This window comes from Ochotona princeps, chromosome 18 (genome assembly GCF_030435755.1).
Source record: "Ochotona princeps isolate mOchPri1 chromosome 18, mOchPri1.hap1, whole genome shotgun sequence".
Classification (NCBI taxonomy): domain Eukaryota; kingdom Metazoa; phylum Chordata; class Mammalia; order Lagomorpha; family Ochotonidae; genus Ochotona; species Ochotona princeps.
The window spans coordinates 663,903-689,850 of NC_080849.1; the positions used below are offsets into that span (position 1 = coordinate 663,903).

Below are 25,948 nucleotides of genomic sequence, written 5' to 3' on the forward strand. Positions count from 1 at the left end.
TTCAAATAAGTAACTAAATACATTTATTAAAAGTTTTTTTGAGAGGCAGAGCCCTCCCCCACCCCCACATGGGACAGAGATGCAGACACAGATCTCCCATGGTGCCCTCAGCGCCTGGGGCTGGGCCAGGCGGCAGCCAGGAGCAACACTGGGATCCCTCATGTGGGTGGCAGGGACCCTAGGACGCCCTCGCCGTCGCTGGAAGCTGGAGTGGGGACCAGGGCCAGAGCCTGACCCAGGGTTCCACATGGGATGCGGCTGTCCCATCCCGCACTTGACCCAAGGTGCCAAGTGCCTGCCTTCTGCCCCCACTGCTTTTGAGCTAGGCCACAAATGAACAGAACACACACACATACACAATGTAGTTTGTTATTGCTATTTCTTCAACCATTTCCAGTAATACACTGTGATCAACTTGGTCATGTAACTGCTTATCTGAATTTTTCATTTAGCAGCATCTCCAAGAAGAGCAGCTGTTTTACGGACTTAGCAGCCAGTCCACCTGCTCAGCAAGAAGCTTGCGTTTCAGCTCCACAGTGCAGGACACAGGGTGGGAGTGAGGCTGCAGGGCCGCCTGGGCTGCAGGGTGACCCTCAGCCAGGACCCCTGGCTCCTGACGGTGAATCCAGGGGCAGATTTCATTCTTTCTTTTCTTTTTTTTTTTTAAGATTTATTCATTTTTATTGGAAAGCCAGATATACAGAGAGGAGGAGAGACAGAGAGGAAGATCTTCCATCCGATGTTTCACTCCTCAAGTGAGCTGCAACGGGCCGGTGCACGCCAATCCGATGCCGGGAACCAGGAACCTCTTGCGGGTCTCCCACGCGGGTGCAGTGTCCCAATGCATTGGGCCGTCCTCGACTGCTCTCCCAGGCCACAAGCAGGGAGCTAGATGGGAAGTGGAGCTGCTGGGATTAGAACCGGCGCCCATATGGGATTCCGGGGCTTTCAAGGCGAGGACTTTAGCCGCTAGGCCACGCCGCCGGCCCTGGCAGATTTCATTCTTAAGACCCTAATAACCAAGACATGGCGCCTTCATTCAGATTTGGGGGTTTACGGGAACACATTCCAGGACACCCCAACATGACCTCAGCTCTGGCTGACTGCCCGGTCCCAGCGATGCTTGCGTGGAGGGGAGCTGGCTGTGAGAGCCCCATGCTGCCTGGCGATGGAAGCGAGAGGCAACGTGCCTGCCACCCACTCAGAGCCACTTATGCATTCCAGGACCAATACAGCCCCTTAGATTTCTGAGTTTCTAATTTACAAAATCTTAAATAGGGAGAATGGTTCGGACAAGCCTGGCTAACAGTTTTCAGAAGCTCATCAGTCCTGTAAAATTTCAATTTATCCTTCCACATTTGCAAGGCTTACAGCGACGTTGCCATTAACACCCTTTTCTTTTCAAGTCCTCCTTACCTCCAGCCACAGTCCCCTGGCATTAAGCCGATGTGACCGCGGCACGTGGTCCTCTAAGGGGCAGCCTGGGTGGGCCCTTGGCCCGCTGGCTCAGCTCTCCCCACCCACCTTAGGGTTCTGAGAAGACTTCTCTAAGTTAGTAGCAAACACTTAGCCTGCCTCCCCTGGCTGCTCACTGCACACCCTACTGTGTGCCCCGCTGCCTGCCTCCCCTGACTGCCTGCCTCCCCTGGCTGCTCACTGCACGCCCCGCCGCCTGCCTCCCCTGGCTGCTCACTGCACGCCACGCTGCCTGCCTCTCCTGGCTGCTCACTGCACGCCACGCTGCCTGCCTCCCCTGGCTGCTCACTGTGCGCCCTGCTGTCTGCCTCCCCTGGCTGCTCACTGCATGCCACGCTGCCTGCCTCTCCTGGCTGCCTGCCTTCCCTGGCTGCTCACTGTGCGCCCTACTGTGCGCCCCACTGCCTGCCTCCCCTGGCTGCTCACTGTGCGCCCTGCTGTCTGCCTCCCCTGGCTGCTCACTGCATGCCACGCTGCCTGCCTCTCCTGGCTGCCTGCCTTCCCTGGCTGCTCACTGTGCGCCCTACTGTGCGCCCCACTGCCTGCCTCCCCTGGCTGCTCACTGCGTGCCATGCTGCCTGCCTCCCCTGGCTGCTCACTGCACGCCACGCTGCCTGCCTCCCCTGGCTGCTCACTGCACGCCACGCTGCCTGCCTCCCCTGGCTGCTCACTGCACGCCACGCTGCCTGCCTCCCCTGGCTGCTCACTGCACGCCACGCTGCCTGCCTCCCCTGGCTGCTCACTGCACGCCACGCTGCCTGCCTCCCCTGGCTGCTCACTGCACGCCATGCTGCCTGCCTCTCCTGACTGCCTGCCTCCCCTGGCTGCTCACTGTGTGCCCTACTGTGCGCCCCACTGCCTGCCTCCCCTGGCTGCTCACTGCGCGCCATGCTGCCTGCCTCCCCTGGCTGCTCACTGCACAACATGCTGCTTGCCTCTCCTGGCTGCCTGCCTCCCCTGGTTGCTCACTGCACATTCTGCTGCCTGCCTCCCTGTGACCTCCCGAAGCTGCTGGAGAAGCATGCCTGACCATGGAGCTGCCTCCTCACGGCACTGCTCATGAGCCTGACAGGCACTACAAAGGCTGCTGTGGGTTCCGGGGACGAGGGCATGGGTGGCATGCTGCTCCTGGAGCTGGCACAGTGAGCTCTGCATTTCTGATCCAGAGAGCACAGGTCACAGATGTCAGGACACAGAGCTCAAATCTGAGATCCTGCTCACATGGCCAGACTTGGGTGGTCAGCACGCCACCAGCCAATCCACTCTTCATGGGACTAACAGCTCCCTGGCAGCTCAGACAAGCCAGAGAGTCTGCTGCCTGCTATCAGCAACATCTGCACAGCTCAGCAGTGTGGAGGCTGTGGAGGAGCTGCTGGCTGCCACACCATCCCGCCCAGCCACTGGACCCCGGGCACAGCGAGGGGCTAGCACAGCCCAGGGGCCTCGCAGAAGGTGGCAGCCAAGGTGCCCAGGAAAGGACACAGCGTTGGTGGGGCTGACGTGCTGGCTGCACATTCTTCACCCTTTTCCTGAGTGGGCTGAGCGTGCAACACCTGGGACAGCAGCAGTCACCTACAGTTGTGAGGGAGCAAGAAGGGGGGTAGCCACTGAGTCTTCCCCACCAACTTTGAAATTCAGGACTGCATGTCGTATGAGAGAGGTAGCCCCTGTGTAAGTGCTAAACTCAAGGGCGAGTGGGACAGCTGAGTACCAACTTCTAACAGAGCAGGAGCTGGGGCCTACGGGTGCTGGAACGGGGAATGATAAAGCATGACTCAGGGCCTAAGCCACCTAAACTTCCCTGTGTGCTCGGGGCTGGAGGACTAGCTGCCACACCCCTGCAGGAGCATCTCCCTCACCCCTGCTGGAGTAGCTCCCTCACCCATGTAGGAGCAGTCCCCCTCACCCCTGCTGGAGCAGCCCCCTCACCCCTGCTGGAGCAGCCCCCTCACCCCTGCAGGAGCAGCTACCTCACCCCTGTGGGAGCAGCCCCTTTACCCCTGCAGGAACAGCGCCCTCACCCCTGCTGAAGCAGCTACCTCAACCCTGCAGGAGCAGCTCCCTCAATCCTGCAGGAGCAGCGACCTCAACCCTGCAGGAGCAGCTCCCTCACCCATGTAGGAGCAGTTCCCTCACCCCTACTGGAGCAGCCCCCCTCACCCCTACAGGAGCAGCTCCCCTCACCCCTGCTGGAGCAGCCCCCCTCACCCCTACAGGAGCAGCTCCCCTCACCCCTGCTGGAGCAGCCCCCCTCACTCCTGCTGGAGCAGTTCCCTCGCCCCTGCAGGAGCAGCTACCTCAACCCTGCTGAAGCAGCCCCTTTACCCCTGCAGGAGCAGCGCCCTCACCCCTGCAGGATCAGCTTCTTCACCCCTGCTGGAGTAGCTCCCTCACCCCTGTAGGAGCAGCCCCACTCACCCCTGCTGGAGCAGCCCCCTTGTCCCGACCTGCAGGACACGACGTCAAACCCTGAGGGTGGACTGGGAATGCCGGGCTGCTAGCCCCGGGCTGCTGGCCCAAGAAACACACGGACACTGGTACTTGGTGGAAAAGAGTGCCTCTCTCTTTATTTTTACTCCTCATATATATACCTTCTTCTCTAGGGCAGGGGGAGAAAGGGAGGGGTTTCCTGGGAGTAATTATCTTCATTGAAGCAGGGAAGGAACTAATCAGCTATATTGAAACAGGGGAGGAACTAATTATTTGAACAGGAACAAGGGTGGAGGTTCTATTCTGCTTGCTCTACAGAGGATGTTTTGGCCTAATATCTGCTTGCTGTAGCCCTGCTTGCAGGCTTTTGCAATGCAACAGGCTGTCAGGTAGGCCAAGTCTAAGGCCCATAAGTCTCTGGCTCCTAACACCCCCTCACTCCTGTAGGAGCAGCCCTACTCACCCCTGTAGGAGCAGCCCTACTCACCCCTGTAGGAGCAGCCCCCCTTACCCCTGTAGGAGCAGCCCACCTCACCCCTGTAGGAGCAGCCTCCTCACCCCTGTAGGAGCACCCTGTTGGGCCCATCCTAAGCCAGGTAAAGTAATGACTGTGCTTGGGCTCTCCAGGTGACCAGCAGCCACAGGTCCCAGCCTTTGGTGCTCTAACTGCATCTGTGGTTGGGCCTTGGAGATGGATTCCGCAGCCCACGGCACTGTGTATCTGCAGCAGCAGGACACCAGGGCAGTGACCCCAGTGAATGGATGTGTGGGGGTAAGCATACCAGGTGACTTCAATGCTTATGGCAGGGGGATTGCCAGCCCCCAGGACGGGACACCCGGAGCTCTGATATGGCTCTCCATGGCTGCTCCGAGAGCAGGCACCCAGTTCACCTGCTTACCAAACATCTGTTTGCCGTCTCTCATGCACTGAGCTTTGCAGGGTGGAGGGCAGGATTCGAGGGATGCTATGGCCTTCACTGACCTTGCTTCACATAGGTCCCATGCTGTGCCCTGGAAGCTCCAAGAGGGCCCAGCATGAGGACAGACGGCCTTTGACTCAGACCTCGGCTCTGGCTATGCAGGTTTCTCTGGGGAGATGCCTCGCCTGCTGTGCCTGTGTCCCGTGGGGGCTCACCTCACCACATCTGATCTGAAATGGGGGCAAGTCTGTGGCTGGAGGGCTAGGAATGCTCTACTTCTGCTTTCTAAGCAAAGCTAAATCCTGCCCAGAAATTGGAGGCAGTGTCAGCAAGAATGGGGTCCACAGGTGGGGGGGTCACTGGTGTCCCAGTGCTCATCCTAGAGACCACGTGCATGGCAGGGTGCTCCTTTGACCGTGCTCGGGCCATGGGAGCTGTTCTGACCATGTGAGCTCACCAATACGTGAGCCCCTCTTACCACGTGAGCCCCTCTTACCACGTGAGCTCACCAATATGTGAGCCCCTCTGACCACGTGAGCCCTTTTGACTACATGGGCCCTCTGACCACGTGAGCTCACCAATATGTGAGCCCCTCTGACCACTGAGCCTCTCTGACCATGTGAGCTACCAATATGTGAGCCCCTCTGACCACGTGAGCACCTGGCCAAGGACCCTCTGACCACTGAGCCCCTCTGACCACCTGAGTCCCTCTGACCCCATGAACCCTCCGACCCCGTGAGCATCTGACCACATGTGCTCCTGATCAGAGACGCTCTGCTGTGAGCTCTTGGCCAAGTGACCGCCTGACCGCATGAGCTGATGCTAAGAGAACTCTTCTTGCTAATTACAGAAGTCCAAACACAAATACTGAACACAACAATAGTTGAAATACTTGTGAAATACTGACATTTCCCAATGTGATAATTAGGGCAAACTGGCAAACATATGCCAATCATTTTTTACCAAGTCCAGAAAAAGTGGGATTTTCTTACCAAAGACAAGTGACATGGAGCATGGTTGTACCCAGCCCGTCAAGTTGGGCAGATCACTGGGACTAGATCCTTGCTGGCTGCACTGGGTCCAGTCTCGGCCTGGAATGGCCACCTTCCACCGCCCCTCCTTCTTGGCAGTGAGGTGGGGACAACGCTAAATACTAAGACAGGCAGAGAGCATTCCCAGTGGTTCCTGCTGCGGAGGCGTCAGGTGCAGGGGTGAGGGTGGCGGGGACTTTCCTGGAAGGCGGGCAGTGCTCTTCTGTGAGGTTTCCCTGTGCTGTAGAAGTGGACGCTAATGTGCCGGTCCCGCTTGCTGATACACGGTACCTGTGTGAGCTGGCAGAGGCCATGTCACTCAGTCCATGTGTCCAAGGCCCTGCTGGGCCTGCACAGTACCGTCAGGTCATCCCTGCAGGTGACAGAACAGGCCCCGCCCTAACCCCCGTGCCATGCATTCGGGACTGGTTAAGCACTATCTACTCCACTTTGCACCTGTGCCCACTGGTTGAACCCACTGAGGATGCCTCAACTTGAGCCCAGCCACAGGGCGTGTGTGTCTGAAGCTGAGTCTAAGGCAGTCCTGAGCAAATGACGCTGGAGCTGAGTCGGCCTCAGGGACCCTCCTTGAGAACAACAGGCCCTTACTGCACTCAGAACTTGCAGGAGGTGTCATAGCGGGCAGGACCAAGGCTGCGACACCAGCCTGGGAGCCACGGTCTGGTAAGAGCCAGAGACGCCATCAGGCATCAACCAGCATGCCCAGTTCCATTTTCAAACCCAGCAGGATGTTCTGAGATTAGGAAAAACACCTATTCAGTATTCTGCCCAGAGGGAAAATATTCCTGGTAAGCATTTATGAATAAAGTTCGTTGGCCCGGAGTGTCTACCACCTGTGAGGCCAGTATGGGGCACAACGCAACTCCTACAAAGCAAGAAAGAACTGGACGGCCTGCAGCCCCTGACCGCCCCCAAGGGTGTGGGACGGCCGCCGATGCCTGCCCCATGTACGTGGCACAGAGGACTCCAAGGAACCTGCCCCTCTGGGAAGTGCCCATCGCAGAGCCATCCGAGCCACTGCTCTCTGTGGCCTGCCCAGTTGGAGCTGCTGAGGTGTCCAGATGAGCACCTCACCAGCTACTTCTTGGCACAGCCTGAATGCGTCAACGACCTGTGTAGGCAGGGCTGGGGTGCAGAGTGGGACAGAACATTGACTGTAGCTGGGCTCGTGCAGACCCCGGTGCCCCTCCTGTGTGCCTTCGTGGACATGCACCTGACTGGTGACACTGCCCTTTGGCGGCCAGGTAGGGATGGGGGCCCAGGCAAGCTTCCCGATCCGCTCATTCTCACACTTGGCAGAGCCTGCCACTGAGGGCATGTGGTGACTGTCACCAGGTCTTTCCTCCCCTACCTGTTCAAATCTGTGCATCCTGTGTGTTGAGCCAGGAAGCACCACAGTGAAATTAGCAAGAAGCTAGAAAGGCCTGGGCTGAGAAAAGGCAAACCCCCCGACCTGGACGGGGGGCACACGGGACTCCCTGTGCCCAAGGATTCCAAGCCCTACACATCCGTCACATCTGAGTCTGGCCACCTGCTCGGTCCGTGTGTCTGACCTACAGGACACTAGCGAGTGCTGACGGAACCTCTCTCTTTACCTCCACTTCTCCACCTGGCTGCTCAGTGTGACAGAGTTGCATGCGAGATCCAGCAGGAGCTGCTGTGAGAGCTGGAGAGAAATCAGAGAATGTAGACAGAGCTGGAAAGCAAGTCAGCAACCTCGCCGTCTACACGGCAGGTGCCTGACACCACACCCGAGTGTCTACACGGCAGGTGCCTGACACCACACCCCAATGTCTACACGGCAGGTGCCTGACACCACACCCGAGTGTCTACACGGCAGGTGTCTGACACCACACCCCAATGTCTACACGGCAAGTGCCTCGACACCACACCTCAATGTCTACACGGCAGGTGTCTGACACCACACCCGAGTGTCTACACGGCAAGTGCCTCGACACCACACCTCAATGTCTACACGGCAGGTGCCTTGGACACTGCACCAAGGAACGGAGAGAAGAGCTGTGGTAGGAGCTGCAGATTTCTGAACATAACCATCACCTCCACGAGGGACTTGGGAACCCCTGTGGGAAACGCTAACTCTTCCAATGGTCTCTTCTCTGACGAAATGCAGAGACACGATCCGTCACCAGCAGGGTGTCAACTCACCTTCGGCAGCTTCCGTGTCAGGAAGCTCAATGCTTCTGTAAAAACATACAAGCACACATACAAGCACACATACAAGCAAACATACAAGCACACATACAAGCAAACATACAAGCACACTTTCCACGGTCCAGAGGACGGCCTGTGCCTACCTGAAGAGCCCAGTGCCTACAATTCATTATTTTAAAAATATTAACGTAACGAGAATGGATTTTATGCATTCTGCAGGTACAGCTGCAAAGTAATTTGTCATAGAGTTTCATTTCTATAGAACACCCTCGGGCAAGGAAGTGCCTGTGTCCTTTCTGTGTAGGAACACCGTCATTGGTCTAGCTGGTACATTTTTAAAGAAACGGATAGGCTGTGATAATGGCAGTTTGTTTTTTTTTTAATAGAAATGGGAAGATGGGCGTATGATCAAGCCTGGGAAGGGGGCAGGGCACAGGTGGGGAGGGCAGTCTGGCCCTTGGACGCAAAGCTGGGTAAGAAGCACCGTGGCCACTCAGTGTCCAGCCCTAGCCCCCAAAGAAAAACCCGCAGACCTGCACAGGGTGCACCTATAGGAAACCTGCAGACCCACACAGGGCCCACCCCAAGAAACCCGCAGACCCACACAGGGCCCACCCCGAGAAACCCGCAGACCCGCACAGGGCCCACCCCGAGGAAACCGGCAGACCCGCACAGGGTCCACACCAAGGAAACCCCCAGATCTGTATAAGGCGCACCCCGAGAAACCCGCAGACCCACACAGGGCCCACCCCGAGGAAACCCGCAGAACAGCAGGGAGCATTCCCAGCTCCAGGCACTTGCTTCATTCACAGAGAAGCTTCTTCAAACCCCATGTAACATGACTAGACGCAGCCTCAGGCCCGTCCTGTGCACAGCTCACACCCTTCTCAGCACAGCACCAGGCCTGGGTCTTCCCAGGGAGAAATGCGGGATTGCCCTGGGGACCCCACAGTGGTTGTCGGCCAAGGTCACAGATTCGTGCAAGAGAGATCCCGACTGGCTGCCCTGCAACCAGGCAGTTAGACCAAACCCGGCTGGGTACCTCGGCACTGCAAGCAGGGCTGCATCGGAGGCCATGGCTTGCCCAGCCTTCAGCCCGATGGCCTTGTTTCCATGGCAGCGTTTCCCATGAACTTGGAGGCAGATACAGAAAGGGGTCGTGGGCGAGCCCAGGTGCTGTGAATGGTGCTGCCCGACAGCTGACTGGCAAACGTCCTCCCCTCCCGCATCCCAACAGTGTCAGCGGCAGTGCAGCTCTGCTAGCTCTGTGGATGACTCAGCTGGCTTCCTGTGATATCCTGCCCAGCATGGAACCTGGCATGGCAAACGTCTCCAGCACTTCCCAGGCCAAAACAGCCATTCCTGTGGCTCTGGGTACAGGCACCTATCATGTGGGGGGAAAAAAGCCAAAACAAACCATAGAGTCGGCAAGGAAGCTCAATGTACACCCCAGGCCTCCTTGGGGGAGGGGGTCCTGGAGGCCTGAGCCCTGCAGCTGCCTGCGCTGCCCTTGTCGTTTTGGGACACAGTGGGGTCTTAAGGAGGTGGGCCTTCATGCTGTCCTGCACTGCGGCGAGAGCAGGGGGCTCTGCCTCAGAGCAACCCAGATCTGCTCAGACACAACCAGGCCCACCAGACATGCATGCGCCCTGGCCCCCGACATCGCAAGCACACCCTCTCAAAGGAATCAGAGTGCAATTCAGAAATGATGTCACATCCCGAATTTTATTTGATTCCATAAGACAAAAAATAGCAACTTAGATGAAGACATCCATTTTGATCAGTCGGTGTGTCAAGCCACAAGATTTAATAAAATATCAGATCTAGGTAACAATTTCCAGTGAGCTCAGGAGGCCCCAGCCCCCCACGGAGCTGCAGTAGAAAAATAGGGTCTCTCTTGGCCATACGGAGCGGGCGGCACGGCCCCAGACGCAGGCGCCGTCAGCTATGACACCTGCCAAGGCGCTTGGCTCAGCTGTGTACACATCCTCCTGGGAGGAGCAACGATACTCATGTGGAATGAGACGCTAACCCGGAAGGCTGAACACACGCCAGGGGGACACAGGGCAGCTGACCGTGAGCTCCCGGATGGCCCACGATGACAGCCCTTCACCCAGGACTGCAGGCAGGGGTGACCCAATGTGACTGTGTACCGCAGAGGCTGCTCCTCCTCTGGGACATACCGTCACCCCGATCTCGCTGTTGGGAGTTCACAGACCCCAACAGGGGGGCTGCCCACATGACAGCACCGCCGCATTCTGAGCCCAGCGTGTGGTCCAACCTGGAGTGTGGCCTGCACCTGAGCAGGTGACCACCAGGACAGAGCTGTGACCAGTGGCGGTCTCCGTCCTGGTGACTATTGATGCCTCCTGGCTCCAGATGTCACAGCACTACGTGCCCGAGGCTGGCAGGGGAGGTCATGGGGTGGGACCTGCTGCAGCAAGGAGCCCTCAGTGTGTGGGCTGTGCACAATTCTCCCCACCTCTGACCTAGCCCAAAGCCAGGAACCACGAGACCTCCCCCCAACATTCCTTGTACGCAAGTACTATTTATAAAATATGTCACATCTTCTCATGTCTCCAAATTATAGACAAAACTCCCCAATACAAAAGACTAAAAGTGCCAGAGTATAAATTAAGAATTGCGACCACATTATACAAACATTACTTTTTATTGTACAGCTTTGATCACGTGAGATGTCACAGCGGCTCATGGTGCCGTGTGTCTGTGACTGTCCCCCATTCACTGGGCTACAGACCACACCCGAGAACAAGTGTCCAAGTGTCCACATAGCAGCTACAGACACTGAAGTCAAAAACCAAAAACAAGGGGGGGAGCTTGTTACCGATAGGTGCTTGCACACAAAAGGCATGCTATCTTTCCCAACGAAACTTCACAAGTTTGCCTGCACTGAGATAATCCACTTATTCATAGGAAAAACAAATCTCGCTTAAAAAAAATGACATAGCCAGATGTATTCTGCTATACAAAAGCTCATCTCAGACTGGAGCTATTACAGTGCCAGATACCCGCGTAATCTTAACATTATAAATACTATGGATGAAGGCGCAGCCGCAGCCCGCGGGTCCTCGGCCCCTGCAGAGGCGGGAGCGCCAACAGCGCACTCAGGTCCGTTCGGGGCAGCTACGCCCTGGGAACCCCCTCTCGGCCGTGTGAGGGCCCTCCGGCCTTGACGGAAATGTACATAAGAGCTGGCAGGGTTCCCCAGGGGAGCGTTTTCTACCATGAGAACCCAGGCACGACGGCTCCAGCTTCGGACTGAGGGTGGGTTGTGGGGGGCGGCAGGGACAGACCGAGCCACGGTGCATCCGGCTAGTTTATGCCAATCTCCTTGTTGTCCTCAATGAGCCTCGCAAAGGGGCGGCCGGCCCCCGTCTCAGGGCTCGTTTTGTCCAGGCTCACCATGGGCGGGCTGCCACCAGTGCGTGTCTTGTCCATGCTGCCAGCCACAGTGCCCAGCGGGGGGATGGCGCTTCCACCGAGACTTACTGGGAGCTGGGGGATGCCGCCGTTCTGGATCACGGAGATCTCGTTATTCTTCATGGCCAGCCCGTTGGTGATGGCGGCGGCGTACTGGTTCCAAAAGCTAGCGTCCACGTTCATGGCTCGGGCTGCCAGGTCTTTCTGAAACATCTCGGAGAACTTGAGGGCATCGCTGCCCAGGAGGGCCATAGGGTTCTCCACTGACAGGCGGCGGCCGCGCCTTGCAGGGGCGTTGTTCCACATGTGTGTTCCCATGTGCACCTATGTGAGACACAGAGCCACGGCCCACAGGTGAGCAAGTCCCCCCTAGCTGTGTCACGCCAGCTGCCCTAGCCACCCACGTGGGATCCTGTGGCTGACCCGAGGAGGGGCCACCTGCAGCTGGCGCTCATTTGGCCAGGGCACAAGTCCTGGGCAGGCTGAAGGTGGTGCCCTGGGCGGGGCCTGGGCCACCTTGCCTGAGGAACATGTGAAGATGTACACGTGGTCTGACATGAACGTAGCACACCTGTGGAACTGTTTCCAAATGCCCCCCTCCCCAGGGTTCTGGAATTTTCTAGGCAAGCCTCGTCTCTGTCACCATTAAGCAGGCTAGCAGCTGAAGTCCAAGGGCAGAGTCAAACCTGTTTAACAGCAGGGGGTGAGCCCTCACTCTGCACGCAGGGGGTGCCTCTGCAGAGTCCTGCCTTTCTCGCTGCCCAACAAGAGGTGGGCATGCCTTAAATGTGCACACATGCAATGAACACCCATTACACTACAGTCACACACACAAACCTCACCTTGAGGCTGCCTTGGCGGTGAAACCCCATCATCACTCACGTACATGTACACCTTGAGGCTGCCCTTGGTGGAGGCCCTGCTGCCTGTCACACATGTACACACATACACACACACGCGCCTCACCTTGAGACTGCCCTTGGTGGAGGCCCTGCTGCCTGTCACACATGTGCACACACACACACACACGCCTCACCTTGAGGTTGCCCTTGGTGGTGAAGGCCCGGCCGCAGATGGTGCAGCCAAAGGGCTTCTCGCCAGTGTGCGTGCGCTCATGGATCTGCAAGGCGCTGGCTGAGGAGAAGGTCTTCCCGCACGACTGGCAATTGTGCTGCTTGGGTGTCCGGCGTGGTGGGGGGGCGAGCATGGGTGTCAGGCCTGGGCTCACAGCTGTCGGGGGCCCTCCAGGGACCTGGACTCCGGTCAGTGGTGGACCTTCGCCCAGGGGGATGGCCTTGGAGTGGCCATTCATCTCCATTTTGATCATGGCGGGTGTGGCACTGGCGACCAGGCTAGGCGTGCTTTGGCTGGGACCTAGAGCAAAGTCGGGGTCACACACCTGAGAAGGTATCTCCCTCAACCTGTGCGTCAGTAAGTGCTGCTTCAGGTTCCCCAGGGTCGAGCACCCGCGCCTGCAGACGGCGCACACGAACGGGCGCTCCTTTGTGTGGCTGCGGTGGTGGACTTCCAACGCGCTCTTGCAAGCAAAGGGCTTGCCACAGATCCCGCACACCGCGCCGGCACACTTACCCCGCTCGCGGCTCAGGAACAGCAGGCTGAAGGGGGGCTCCTCCTTGATGGCCGGCCGGCCCGGGGGGCCGGTCAGGTCCAGGGCGCCGCCACCATTCCCGGGGGTGGACAGGGGAGGCAGCGGGGGCGGGGTGCTGTCTGGCCGCTCCGTCTTGAGCGGGATGTCCTGCGGCTCCTCCTGGCTGCAGAGGCCGGGGGACTTGGAGCGGAAACTCTCGCCGTGGCTGTGGGTCGGGGACGGCGCCCGGGAGGATGAGGACTCGGACGGTGCCGGGCTCTCCAGGTCACCCACGGCCGAGGAGGAGGAGTCGTTGCTCAGCCGGTCGCTGTCCCCGGAGCCGTTCTCCGCAGCCTTCAGGCCGGCCAGCGGTGGGCAGCTCATGACAGAGTCCATCATCTTCATCTGGTTCTCCAGGGCGGCGATGCTGGAGATGACGGAGGGTGGTGAGGGTGGGCAGGAGCTGGCGAGGCCCAGCAGCGGCTTGGCTACATCGCCGCCGGCCGCCTCCTTGAGCTCAGCGTCCTCCTCCATGGAGTTGTCGTCCATGTCGTCGTCGTAGCCGCTCAGGGCCCCGGCGGCCAGCTCGGTGTCCATGGCGTCCTGCAGGCCGTCGGGCGGCGGCGTGTTGGGGATCTGGCCGCCCATGTGCATGCGGATGTGCTGCTGCAGCACCACCGCGTTCGTGAACTTCTTCTGGCAGATGGGGCACGAGTGCTGCACTCGCAGCGGCGGCTTGGCTCGGTGCACCCCGAAGTGGGTCTTGAGGTTGCCCTTGGTGGTGAAGGCGCGGCCGCAGATCTTGCACTTGAAGGGCCGCTCGCCCGTGTGCGTCCGGTAGTGCATCTTGAGCGCGCTCTGACAGCTCAGCACACGGTGGCAGATGACGCATTGGTTGGGGTCGGTCATCTTCTTGTCGATGTTCTCCACCAGCTGCTGCAGCTTGGAGGTCTCCGACGTCTGCATGGAGTCCAGCAGGCCCCCGAAGGGGAACTGTGCCTTGAACTGCTCGGCCACAGGGGGGAGGCCTGGGCTGCCCAGGCTGCAGGACACACCGCTGCCGACCCCGTCTGTGCCGGCTGCTGCGGGGTCTCCTGCCCTGGCACCAGGGCCGGGCAAGCCCAGGCTGGTTGGCTCACTCTTACTTAGAGAAGTCCCACTGAGGAGCGGCTGGGGGGACTCAGTGGCCACTGCCGTGGTCGTCGTGGGGATGCCCACCTCAGCGTGACTCAGCCCAGGGGACAGGGAGGTGCACTCACTGGAGGCCGGGGAGGGCCGCTGTGGCGAGCGGCTGCCAGGGGTGACACTGGGGGACTCAGCAAAGCTGTGGGTGCCAGGGACTGTGGGCGGGAGCTGCAACCCCACAGAGGTGGGCACGGTGGGCAGCACAGGCTTGCTGTCCAGCCAGGTGGTCACGGGCTTCTCAGGGGGCAATGACATGCCATAGGGAATGCCCGAGCAGGTGGGCACATTGTCGAGGTACTCGGGCACGGGGTAGGGGTTCATCTGGATGTGTGGGTACTTCTCCTTGTGCCGCTGGAAGTGCACCTTGAGGTTGCCTTTGGTGGAGAAGCGGTTCCCGCAGATGTTGCACTTGAAGGGCCGCTCGCCCGTGTGTGAGCGCAGGTGGATCTGCAGGGCGCTGTCACTGCCGAAGACCTTGGCGCAGAAGCGGCACTTGTGCTTGAAGAAGGGGTCCTCGGCACTGGCCTTGGGCTCGAACACAGACACGTTGGGTGGCTTGCCCTTATGGTGCTTCAGGAGTGCCGAAAGCGGGTCCAGGGCGTTGGCGGTGGCCGCGATGCTGACCAGTGGGTTGGGGAAGATGACGCTGCTGGAAGAGGACTGAGGTAGAAGTGCACTGGGCAGGGACGCAGCACCCACGAGGGGCCCAGGACCGAGCGGCGTGCAGGTGTTCTGCGGCTGTGAGGCGCTAGACGCTGTGGACCCAGCCGAGGCCGGCGTGGGGCCGGAGGTGGAGGGTGCGCTGGACTCGGCTGGCACAGCGGGGGCCCCGGCAGGGGGTGCAGGCTGCTGCTGCAGGAGTGCAGTACCCTCAAAGGCAGAGGGCGCACCCATGGGAGCAGGGCCTGAGGTGCCCGGGAGCTGCAGGGCTGGCGTCGGCGCCAGCCCCTGCAGCGGGCTGGGCCCTGGGGTGGACGAGGGCGCCCCGTGGGTGGGGGCAGCCGCAGCCACCGTGGGGTTCAGTACGGGCCTTGGGGGCTGGCGGTGCATCAGGACCACCTGGCTGCGGATCTGCTCGATGAGCTGCAGCTGGCGTATCTGCTGCTGCTGCAGGGCCACAAGCTGCTCCAAGATCATGGGGATGGCCACAGCACCCACGCCCGTGCCCGCACCGCCTGCTGCACGAGCCCCCTGCGAAAACTGTGCCACAGCCACCTTGGTGCTCAGCAGGGTCTCCAGGGTCACGTTCGTGCTGGGGATGCCATAGGTGCCTGTGGATGCCGGCTCGGGGGCCTGCACCAGGGGTACCTTGGGCGTACCGGAGACTGGGAAGCTGCAGTCCCCAGAGGGTGCTGCATCCATGGGCTCCTCCGTCTTCTCAGAGGACTTCATGTCGCCGCCCTCTGTGCCTTCAGTGCCCTCTGCGGCAGCAGTGACCGTGCCCTCCTCGGCAGCTCCCTCGCTGTCGGTGCGCTGGCTGGGCGAGCTGGCAGGCGAGGGCTCGGGGCCATCATCGGAGGCCGGGGCGGGCTCATCCTCGTCGACGATGAGCACGAGTGGGTTCTGTGTGCAGGCCTTCCTGTGGGCCAGAAAGTCGGCCCACTTGAAGAAGGCAGCACAGCACTTGGCACACACGTTGCTGTCCTCACTGCCACTGCGGCTCTCATCCCCGCTGTCCCCATCCACGGCACTGGCCCCCGCAGCGGCTGCAAGAGCGAGAGAAGGCGTGAGCGCCAGTGGTCCACAGCCCACTCAACCTGGCTCATCATTTCCTTAGCTCAATCTATCAAATGATGAGGCCCTGTCGATTGTGGATCCTACTGCTTAATGAAATCCCATAGACGCCATTGATTTCTGATGCTCTCAGACCCTCTGCCGGCTCCCTGGCTGCCTAGGAGGCCCGCCCTCCCCCCGACTTGGGCTACCCCAGGGCTGCGTCCCCACCATGCCCACCTGGTGCTGCTACCTCTAATCATGGCATGACTGGGACCCTCCCGGTTCCTGGAAACTCTTGGCCAAGCCGTCCAGTCTCTACCTCCCCCACAGCCAGGCTACGCCCCAGGGCTAGCTGTGCAGTGCAAGTCTGGCCCATCCAGGGTTACAATGAATTGTGTTTGATACAACTAACTGGCTCTGTCAGGTGCAAATATTTCTCAGCAAAATGAACCAAAGTGACACACTGGTGTTACTGGGCAGTGGAAGCCAGCAGTCTGTGAACAGTGAGGAATTGCACATTGCAAGTTCACGGATCAGGGATGGACGGGGGTGAGCTGGGTAGCTACATTCTGCCTTCTTGCCTTCTACAGAATCCGTGAGCAAGATGCCTGGGGACTGGTGTGGCCGGGAGCCTTGAACTGGACACACATGTCCCACCCTGCCAGCCCACAGAAGCCACATCCAGCCAGTAGCCAGACACACTCACTGACTGAGCAGAAAGAGGAATCAGTACTACCAGCCCTGGGTTTCAGGCAGCGGGCACTCCAGACGGGCCACGACCTCCTTGGAGTGGCAGTCGGAAGGAACCCAAACCCCAGGGCAACGGCTACCAGCCTGCCATGATCCCACCCACGTGTGCTCGGAAGCCTCTGGAGCACAGCACAGGTTGGCCAAAGTCCCTTCACATCACTTCCTGGGGGTGGCTGGGAAAGACATCTGCCAGTGAGGTCGTGAGAGGCCGCGATCTTCAGAAGCTTCCTGGAGAAGCAGATGGTGTCTGGGGGCCAGGCAGGGCCCCCGCGAGGCGTCCCTCCAGGGTTGTTTGCCCCTGATGAACAGCAGTGTGCAGTGAGCCTGAGCTCGGCTGGCCTAGCTGTGCAAGCCGAGAGCTAACCGAGCCTGCAGCCGCCACACTGCCGGTCAGCTCAGCATCCAGGGGCCAGGCCAGAGCTGGCAGCCTCAGGACGGGACTGAGGGCATTGCAGTGGCCGGGGAGTGGGCAGAGTCCTCCAGGTGCTCAAGACTGGTGGGGTGCGGTTTTGAAGCTGCTGATGGGGTGGGGACCAAGAAACAACCCCACAAACCAAACAAGAGCCTCAACACTGCTCAGCAGCCAGGGCTTCGTCATAAGCACAAAGACGCTGCAAATCTGTGGTACCAAACTTGTTTCCAATAGTGGAAACGCTCCCAGTCCCCCCGTCCAAGCCCGCCCACGCGGCCGTAAGAAACACCGGTGCTCCTCGGAGAACAGCAGCGGCTCAGAATACTCCCCGTGTTTCCCACCTGGGACCCCAACAGTGCTGACCAGCAGCGCTGCTTCCCCGAGGGCTCCTTCCACTTCCCACATCCCCCGACGTCACTGGGCAGCCGCACTGCCCACTGTTCTCATGCCGTGGGGACTGTGGTGGCAGAGCTGTTCCAACAGCCGGATCACCGACTGTGCTGGGTGTGCGCGCGCTGTGCTGCAGGAACGACACCGCTTGTGTCTTTACACAAAGCGTGCTTCTGCTGGCCTTAAGCACGGCATGCTCACATCTCCTCAGGTTTTTCCCAAACGCCCCGAGTGTGGTCGGTTCATTTTTCTCCCATCGGCAAGTCTGCTAAGTCACAACCGATTTTTCATGTGCAGACTTGGGCCCTTGTTGCCAAATAATGCAAATTGCTCAGCTTCCGGTGACCCCCAAGCATGATTACTTCAAGGCAATGGCCACACGATACTTCCACTGAGGCTTCTTCACAGCCCAAGAAGGAAACTGGGTCCAAAGGGCACCCTGGCGTTCCGAGTCCTCAGGGAACTTCTGAAGCAGCCAAGCTTCATCACTCGGCTCTCAGAGCAACCTCAGCCATCAAGCGGAAGGTCAGTGAGACCCCCCAGTTCCACTGGCGACCGCATGAACAGGTCAGAATCACTGTTACCTGCTGCTGTTAGGGTCTTCAGAGAAAGTGGATAACACATGACAGCCACCTTCAAGGTCACACTGTCAACAGGGACGCTACTCCACCAGACACAGGGGCCCAGAGGGCTGGGAGAGCTAGGCCAGCATCAGAACGGCAAGGTTACAAACACTGCCCGACGGCAGTGACCGCTGCTTGAACCTAACAGACCGGTTGAGGGCCCGACAGGCTCGCTGCCTCCACAGGACACAGAGGACCCGGGAGGCCGTGCTGGACAGTCTGTCAGGGAACCTGGCTTTCCTGGCTGCTTGACACATGGCCTTTGCACCAGCCCCTACCTCAACAGTTTCTAGACGCCATCTACAGCAGGAAGACCCACGCGGGGGAGTCTGAACCGAGCCCTGCGCTGCCCGCTCGAGGCGCCAATGCGGGGTTACATTCAAGCGATTCAACCATCTGTTCATGCAACTGACAGGCCCGTTCAAACCCAGGTCTGCAGCAAACACCCTCACGACAGGGAGTGAGTCTGAGAAATATGCACCTTCCCTCTGTCTCTTTAAGAGGAGAATCAGAGCATTGCAAACACCAAGGTTCAAGTCAGAGTTAATTGTTTTTTTGCACGCTTACTCTTCAACAACTGAGCTACCTGAACCTGTAAATAAAACAGGCCAGGGCTCAGCACAGCAGGTTATGTTACGACGACGAGGCAAGAAATATGCCTACCGATGCACCAAGGATGCGGCAGGGCCCACCATGCCCTGCTGATCAGCAGGAATGCCTGTCGAGGTGACCGGAAGCGACCTGGCTGATGTCAGGCGCCCCCAGCAGCCTCCAGGCCCCGTCTGCTACCTGCCCTAGAAGCCCCCACACAGCTAGCCCCTCGAAACCCTCCCTTGGCTCCTGAGTGAGCACTCCATGGGGCCTGGGTCCTACAGAGTGGCCAAGGCCTGCAGAGGAAGCTTCCAGAAAGAGGACAGCAGCAGATGGCAGCTTGGCCCTCTCCCATACAGCCCCCCTTCTCAGATCCCCCAGTTCAGCTCTGGGTGGATGTGGCGATATGTCACAAGATGCCAGGTGAGCCACAGGACAGGAGACACAGGTGAGCCAAACATACCTTGCTGGGCAAGCCGCAGCTCTCAGGCATTCCTCGCTCTGTCCCCGCACACAGCCGGCCTCACAGGCAGGCCGAGTCTCAGGGCCTCAGCTCTCCATCTCAAAGCTCAGTGCACTGGCCTTCCCTTTTGCTACTCTCCTTTAATCCGTGGAAATCGACACAGGGGTCGTTTCCAGCAGCCTGAGGGTTGTTAACTTCCTCAGCTGATGGTCACCATAGGCATCCTCTTTTTCCATCTCTCAGAAATCCAGAAAGCATTTTTTTTAGGTTTTCTAAATCGGTCGGAGACACTTATTTTCTTGCAAATTAATTCTTTTTAACTCCTTATGATAGCTCTGAATCCCATAAAGAAGGATGAATTATCACATAGTGAGCGCAAGCTGTGAAACAGGGGGAGACAAATAGAGACCCCTACTGTGTTTAACAATGTAGAAGAAATTCCAGACGCAAGAGAAAAATCCCTCTGTCCCTCTCCGCAGCCCTCGGAGCCTGCGAGCTCGGAGCTGGACGGTGGAGGGCACTCGTGCTCAGCGCTGGGCTGGCCCACACACTCCCACTCAGCGGCCCACCACTCAAACTGGTTAAGGACCACCTGTGGCACAGGCGCGGCCGGCTTCCGTTTAAACACGCTCGGCCTTTCATCTGTGCGGGGGGGGGGGGGGGGGGCGGGAGACACTGCTTCCTTTCTGGGTGCGCACCCAGCCTGGCTGTAGGCATGGGGAGACAGAGCCTACACTCACCCATCGCTCCAGACATCCACATGACATGCCCTGCTTCCAGCCTGGCCAAGGTGTTGTGGTCACTTCCGGCTAGGCTGCCGTGATGGTCTGCATTCGGAAGACGCGTGAGCTTGCCCAGGTGACAGGTCATATCAAATAGAATTCCATGACTGGCTGCTCTCCAAGTCTACCATGCACACGAATAAAAAAGTCCAACTACGTACTCCTGCAAGGCCTTTGTCCACACAGCCCATTGGCCACGGACGGCTGGCAGCCATGCTACGCCCAGAAGCAGGCGGCCCAGGGGTTGGGATGGCAATTGGTGGCTAGCATGGGGTCGGGTGGGCAAGCCCCTCTAGGGTTTGACAGGCACGGTCTGTGGGGAAGTTCACACGCACGCCAGAAAACCACGGAGAGGAGCGCCACGGCCCTGGGTGCCGAGAGCCAGGGATTGTGCGGGCGGCGGGGGGTGGCAGGCAAAGGTCACCTTGGAGGAGGACAAGGTATCCACGGCCTGCAGGGTTAATTAAACAGCTCAAGATGCAAAGACCACATAAAGGAAGGCAGCCTTCCCGGCTCTCTGAGAAGTACAAACACTTGCACGGTCCCCCGTGGGAATCGGAATAGCCAGGCAGCTCAGTGAACACTGGGTCCGCTGCTCCGGGTCAGCACAAGGTCCGATGGCCATGGTCAGCATGCGAGACCCCCAGGGCACTGTGAGCTGGCCAGCAGCGGGCGGGAAGTCACCCCACCCTTTGTGGCTGTGCTGGCTGTGGACACAGGCTGAAGGGCAGGCCGACGCGGGACAGGCTGCAGCCTGACCACAGCATGTCCCATGGGGAATTGTGCCCCTTGAGAAAACTGGTCCAAACCTCGGTCTCGGGCAGCGCCCGTGCGTTCTGGAGTGACAGAGAAAACTCCACACATTTTACGGGAGACCACTTCGCATAGTTAACTACATTTTAAGCTGAGTGAAATTCTCAGAGAACAATTGAAGGCAGAACTTTCTAGAAAGTTGAAGGTGCTACGAAAGCCTCTGGTCTTACATAGGTTTCGTGGATGCTCAGTCCTGTCGTGTGGCAGCTCAGCCACAGCTTGCGGACAAAGCTGCCCCCAGCCGCACACCAGCTCACGTCTCCACAGAGCTGGCTCCAAGATGCCCTAACCTCAACCTGGCAATTGGTCAAAAATTCAAGCAGAAAAAGAGTAAGCAGTTAGCAAGACACCCCTTTCCCCCAAAAAAACCCTCCTAGCTAGCACACCGTTAAAAAAAATCATGCTTTTGGAAATGATTCTGCAGTATTAAGATGGTGAGTAACCTCATTAGCAGTTAAAAAGATCCTCGCCAATATTTAAATGTAAATGCTGGGTTCCCAGGGCTGGTGGAGCTTACTACCAGGGTGTTCCCTGCAGCAGCACCCTCAGAGGGAAGGCACCCACCTTCCAGCTACCTGGAGGTGCAGCGGAAGCCACTTCCACACTGCGGCTGAAAATGAAACCCGACCCACTGCTGCCTGCGTCTAATACACAGAAAACAATCAGCTTGCTAAGTAATTCCTGCTGTGACTCGGTACCTTGCTGGCTCCACCGACAGCGGGCAAACCTGGTGGTGCCGGCCAAGTCCGAGGCGGACGGCACCGCAGTCCCTCTCTTGCGCAAGCCATGGACCGGCACGCCGGGGTACTGGGCCCAAGGTGCATTTTAAAGTAAGTTTTAAATATTATTTTTAAAAGAATGTTTGCAAATCCCCCCCTTTCTCTTTACCTTTCTGGCTTGGGGGAACAATCTGCCTGTGTGGTTGGAAAGTGGCTTCTGCTATTGTTTCTTTTGGTATGCTGAATTGTTAATGTGTGGAGTGTGGCCCGAGAGCTGCCGAGAGCAAGCCATGCATACACAGATAAAAGCAAAAGACCTCTTCGCGGAGCGCGGGTGGCCCTTCCCCTGAATTTAAACACAGCCTGTGAATTCCACTGGTACATTCTTCAATCACGTGCTCACCACGTTTAAAAGGGCTTCTGAGATAGCCAAGTACTGTAAATGGGCAGAAAATAAAAACTTTGCTGCATGTAGAGCCAACAAAACACAGGGTGGTGAATTGTTTTAAATTATAATATCCTTGTGTTCCTCTTTAAATGCAGATTTCCTGAGACAGGGAGGACTTGAGTAAATAACCACTTAATAAGGCTGCAGCCCAGCAACATCGCATCTCCTAGAGCGCTCAGGAGGGTGGAGCACTGTTTTCTCACAGCAAGCTTTAATTTTTTTTTTTAGGTCCAAAATATTGTTATCAGGAGCATGCAGTAACTGGACCCCAGCTGCACTGCACTTACACTAAAGTCAGACTGAACTAGCGTGCGAATATTTTTTAAAGGAGAGTTCCATTGGGTGGAAACTCAAAATTCTGGCAGAACGGTAAGTTCAGAACTTCATAAAAATCCTCGTTACTCTTCCTTGTTCTGCACTGGCCATGGCACGGTGAGGCAACCCCCAGCTACGATTGTGTGTTGTCATTATAAGTCCTGGGTCCTTGTCCGAGTGGGGCTCCGCACGCCTGGGCTGGTTTGCAGGGGCAGCCCACAGCCTTCACTCTCCCTGATGGATGGACCTGCTCCCCAGCGATGCACAGTACGGATGGCCTCACACCACACCTGACTGCCGTGGGTCTCACGGACTAACCGCTTGGAGGACAGGGTAGGGGGATGGGCGATCTGGTCTTGGCCAGCGCCTCCCTCAGCAGCACCCAGCCTGAGGGCCACTTCACAAAAAACACAACCCCCCTCCTTCACCCAGTCGCCTCTCCACTCATCTACTTGGACTCTGCATCCAGGAAGAGCTGTGCCATTTGACCCCCCAACAAGCGTGGACGCACACTCGAGCCGGGCCGCCTGTGGCCTGTTGCAGAACTCAGTCAGTCTCCCACCGACTGTGAAAAAAATACTGTTCGCTGGACGAGGAAAAAAAAACAAGACTGATCCCACGAGGAGTAAACATTTTAAAAATAAAATCAGGCAGTCCGCGGCATCTCTAAACCAGTCCAGGCAGCAAGCAGGGAGGAGTACGGGGTGGGGGGACGCGCCTGGCGCCCCCTGCGCACTCCCCCCACTGCGCCCCAAGTTCACCAGGTTCTTACTGGGAAGGCGGAAGGAAAAACGCAGAGCGGTGCGCTCGGTGCGCCGCGCCGGGTTTTGCTCGCTTAATTAAAATACGCCTTCTTGGAGGAAGACGTTGCACTTTTCGATAAGGGCCCACAAAGCCGAGCCCTATTGACATTGTTGCGTTTCGGGCGGCTGTGAAAGCCGATTTGGAGCCATTCAGGAGCCACAAGAATACGGCTTTCGCATTCCTCGCTGGGATGCAATGTCCTCTTTTGAACTGGAGACTGTCTTTCTCATTCGGCAGAAATAAATCCATTCATTTGATCATGTAGTCATTGAGGGCGATACAAAACAAACCAAGTGTGAGAAATTCTATGTGATGAAGTAAACAAAACAAAAAAACTCCATTTCCATGACAAAAAGATTCTTTCTCCCTAATCCACCCACCATATGCAGGCGTTTCTTTTCAGCGTGCCGCGCTCTGCTCCGGCCGCCCGGACCCGCGTCGGCACCGCTCGCCGCCCCCGGCCGCCGCCCCGCTCGGCCCACCTCGGCCCCGCCGCGCGCCGTGCCCAAACTTTCGTTTTCGCGCTGCGCCAACTCCCGCGGCGAGTGCCTCGGAACCGCTCCGGGCTTCCAGCACCCCGCAACCCGGCCGCGCCATTGTCTCCCAGAGTCGAGCCGGGGCAGGGCGAGCGTGTTCCGGGGATCTCGCCGGGGCGCTTTAGGGGCTCCTGGAGCTGCTCGCCGGGGAGGCGCGGCCGCTACCTCAGGCAGTCTTCGGGGTCTAACTCGGGCGGCGCCTGCCCCTCGCGCTCCGACGTGTCTGGAGGGGGTTCCTACCCGCGGCACCGCTGCGGAGGAGCCGCGGGCACCCGATTTCGGTGTATCGAAAAAGCAGAAGAAAGGCCTAAGAAAAACCTCGAAACCCCCTCAAAAGTAAACAAACAACGGTCACTACCCAAAGACCCCGAACTAGCCGGGAGGCACCCCAACGCTAAAGCCGTGCCCACTCCCTCCCAATTCTCAGGTCGGCCATTAGGAAGAGGCCAGGAGACTTTTGCTCTGCGCTCGCTGGGTTTGTCAACGCGCTGCCACGGCGCGCGGAAAAGGAGTCAGCCGGACGGCCAGCTGGTGGCTCGAGGGACCGAGGCCATCGGGGTCGGGCAGGAGGCCGCTCGGGCCCCAGGCCGGCTCCGGCCGGGCACCGCCCCGGGCGCCCACGGCGCGCGGCGCCAAACAAAGCTGGGCCGGCGGCAGCATCCCGGCCGCGTCCCCGGGCGCTCGGCCTTAAGCTCGGCCCCAGTGCAGCGGGGTCCTGAGGGCGCCGGGGTCGGCCCCAGAGCCGGGGCGCTCAGGGCCGGGCTAGGGCCTTGTGCAATGCGGCGACGCTCACCCCGACCCCTCCAACCCATCCGCCGCCCCCAAAGCCCACCCCGACCACGGCACCTCCGCGTGCAGCTCCCCAACTCGCACGCAGCCGAGCCAACTTTACTTGGCCTCAACTCCTCCCGCGGCCGCGCGCGCCCGGCAGCGGCTCCAGGTCCCACGGCGGCGCGGCCGGTCCCGCGCGGGGCGGACACTCGTTCTCGGGGGCCGGGGCATTTGCTCCCCCGCGGCGACGCGCGCAGCCTCCCGCGCCGCTGCCCGCGTGGGCGCCCCGGCCCTTACCTTGCTCTGGAGCCCCGTCCGGCGGCGGCAGCTCCTCGTCCGACTTGAGGTGCTGGGGCTTGGCCTGCTTGCGCCGAGACATGCTGCTAGCGGCGCTGGGACCCCGCGCGGGGCAGCGGCATCAGCGGCATCAGCGGCGGGGCTGGCGCGGGGCGGTCGCGGGACGGCCGGGCGGGCGCGGGGCGCGGGGCGCGGGGCGGCGGCGGCGGCTGCGCGGGCCGCGCATGGGGCTGAGCAATTAGGCTGGTGAATAATGCATGGCCATTAGCCGAGGGCCGCGCCGATTGGCCGGCCTCCAGCGGACTCGGACGGCCTATGCAAATGAGGCCGCGCTCGCAATTAGCGGCCGCGCCGGCGAGGAGGGGCCGCGGCGCCTGCGGGACCCGGGCGCGCGCTGCCGGGCGCCGCCTCGCATCGCGGGCCCCGCCGCCCGCGCCCCGCCGCCGCGCTCCTCGGCAGCCAGGTGCGGCTTCGGCGGCCCGGGCGCCCCTCGGCGCGGCGCACGCAGCAAACTTTGGCGGCGTCCGCGCGGCGCCCTCTCCGCCGGCGCGCGGGGCTCGCCCCTTTATAGAGCGTCTGCGCCGCCGCCCGCGCCCCGCGCCGCCCCCTCCTGCCGCCGCCGGCCCCTCCCGGAGCGAGCGGCCGCGGGCAGGGCTCCGGCCCGGCGCCTTTGTCTCGCCCGGGCCGCCCGGCCGCCGCGCCTCCCGAGCTCCGGGCGCGCGGGGCGAGCGGCCGTTGACGCTTCTGGGCGGCTCGCGGCGCCGCTCGGCCGCCGGGCGGGATCGGGCTCCGGGGCCCGCGCGCCCCGGATCTCCTCTCCGGGCTCGGGGTTCCTGGCGCGGGCTGCCCCGGCGGCCTGCCGGGCTCGGAGGCTCGCGGCCGGAGCGGAGCGGAGTGCGCCACGCCGAGCTGGCGGGACTTCGGCAAGATCAACTTTCCGGTTCGGAAGCGGCGCGGGCCGCGCGGCTCCTCCCCTCCCCCGGGCTCCCCCTCCCCACCCACCCCCTCCCCGCACTCCCCGCCCCCCGGGCCCCACCGACTCGGAGCGCCAGCCCCGCCCGCCGCCGCCACCAGGGCCGCGGGGCCCCCGCGCGCGCGCCCGCCCGCCCGCCCGCTGCTGGCTGCCGCCTCAATGCGGGGAAGGGAGGGGACGCCGGGGTCTGCGGGGGTCCCCTCCCGCAGCTCCCCTTCGCGGCGGGCGTCGTCGGAGCGGGCGGCGAGAGCGGCAAAGTTCTGAGTCCACACTAAAGTCCC

General features: G+C 59.9%; 2 protein-coding genes across 3 annotated transcripts in view; both read right to left on the reverse strand.

Moving 5' to 3' along the window:
• The window catches only part of ATP9B (ATPase phospholipid transporting 9B (putative)), a 198,368-nt gene extending 190,740 nt beyond the window's left edge, over positions 1 to 7,628 (reverse strand). The window contains exon 1 of the mRNA XM_058677155.1: positions 7,623 to 7,628. The gene's annotated coding sequence lies outside the window, so the exon portion shown is untranslated. The remainder of the gene's footprint in view (positions 1 to 7,622) is intronic.
• Positions 7,629 to 10,703: 3,075 nt separating this feature from the next.
• SALL3 (spalt like transcription factor 3) lies at positions 10,704 to 25,211 on the reverse strand. 2 transcript variants are annotated; one of them, XM_004579415.2, is made up of 4 exons: positions 24,695 to 25,206; positions 13,082 to 15,970; positions 12,528 to 12,865; positions 10,704 to 11,815 (listed from the first exon to the last, which is right to left on the reverse strand). In XM_004579415.2, the coding sequence occupies exons 1-4, from the start codon at positions 24,774 to 24,776 to the stop codon at positions 11,384 to 11,386; spliced, it is 3,741 nt and encodes a 1,246-aa protein (XP_004579472.2). In that variant the 5' UTR covers positions 24,777 to 25,206; the 3' UTR covers positions 10,704 to 11,383. The 2 variants fall into 2 exon arrangements, with proteins under 2 accessions (XP_004579472.2, XP_004579471.2); XM_004579414.2 differs by having other exon boundaries at positions 12,528 to 15,970; positions 24,695 to 25,211.
• Positions 25,212 to 25,948: the final 737 nt, after the last annotated feature.

What these genes read in the sequence shown, in the direction of transcription:
- SALL3 (XM_004579414.2), bottom strand. Translation starts at nt 24,776, where the DNA reads ATGTCTCGGCGCAAGCAGGCCAAGCCCCAGCACCTCAAGTCGGACGAG. An exon ending in GGACGGGGCTCCAGAGCAAG is followed by an intron (nt 15,971 to 24,694) that starts GTAAGGGCCGGG and finishes TCGCTCTTGCAG; the next exon opens with CCGCTGCGGGGGCCAGTGCC. An exon ending in CCACCAAGGGCAACCTCAAG is followed by an intron (nt 11,816 to 12,527) that starts GTGAGGCGTGTG and finishes TGTCTCACATAG; the next exon opens with GTGCACATGGGAACACACAT.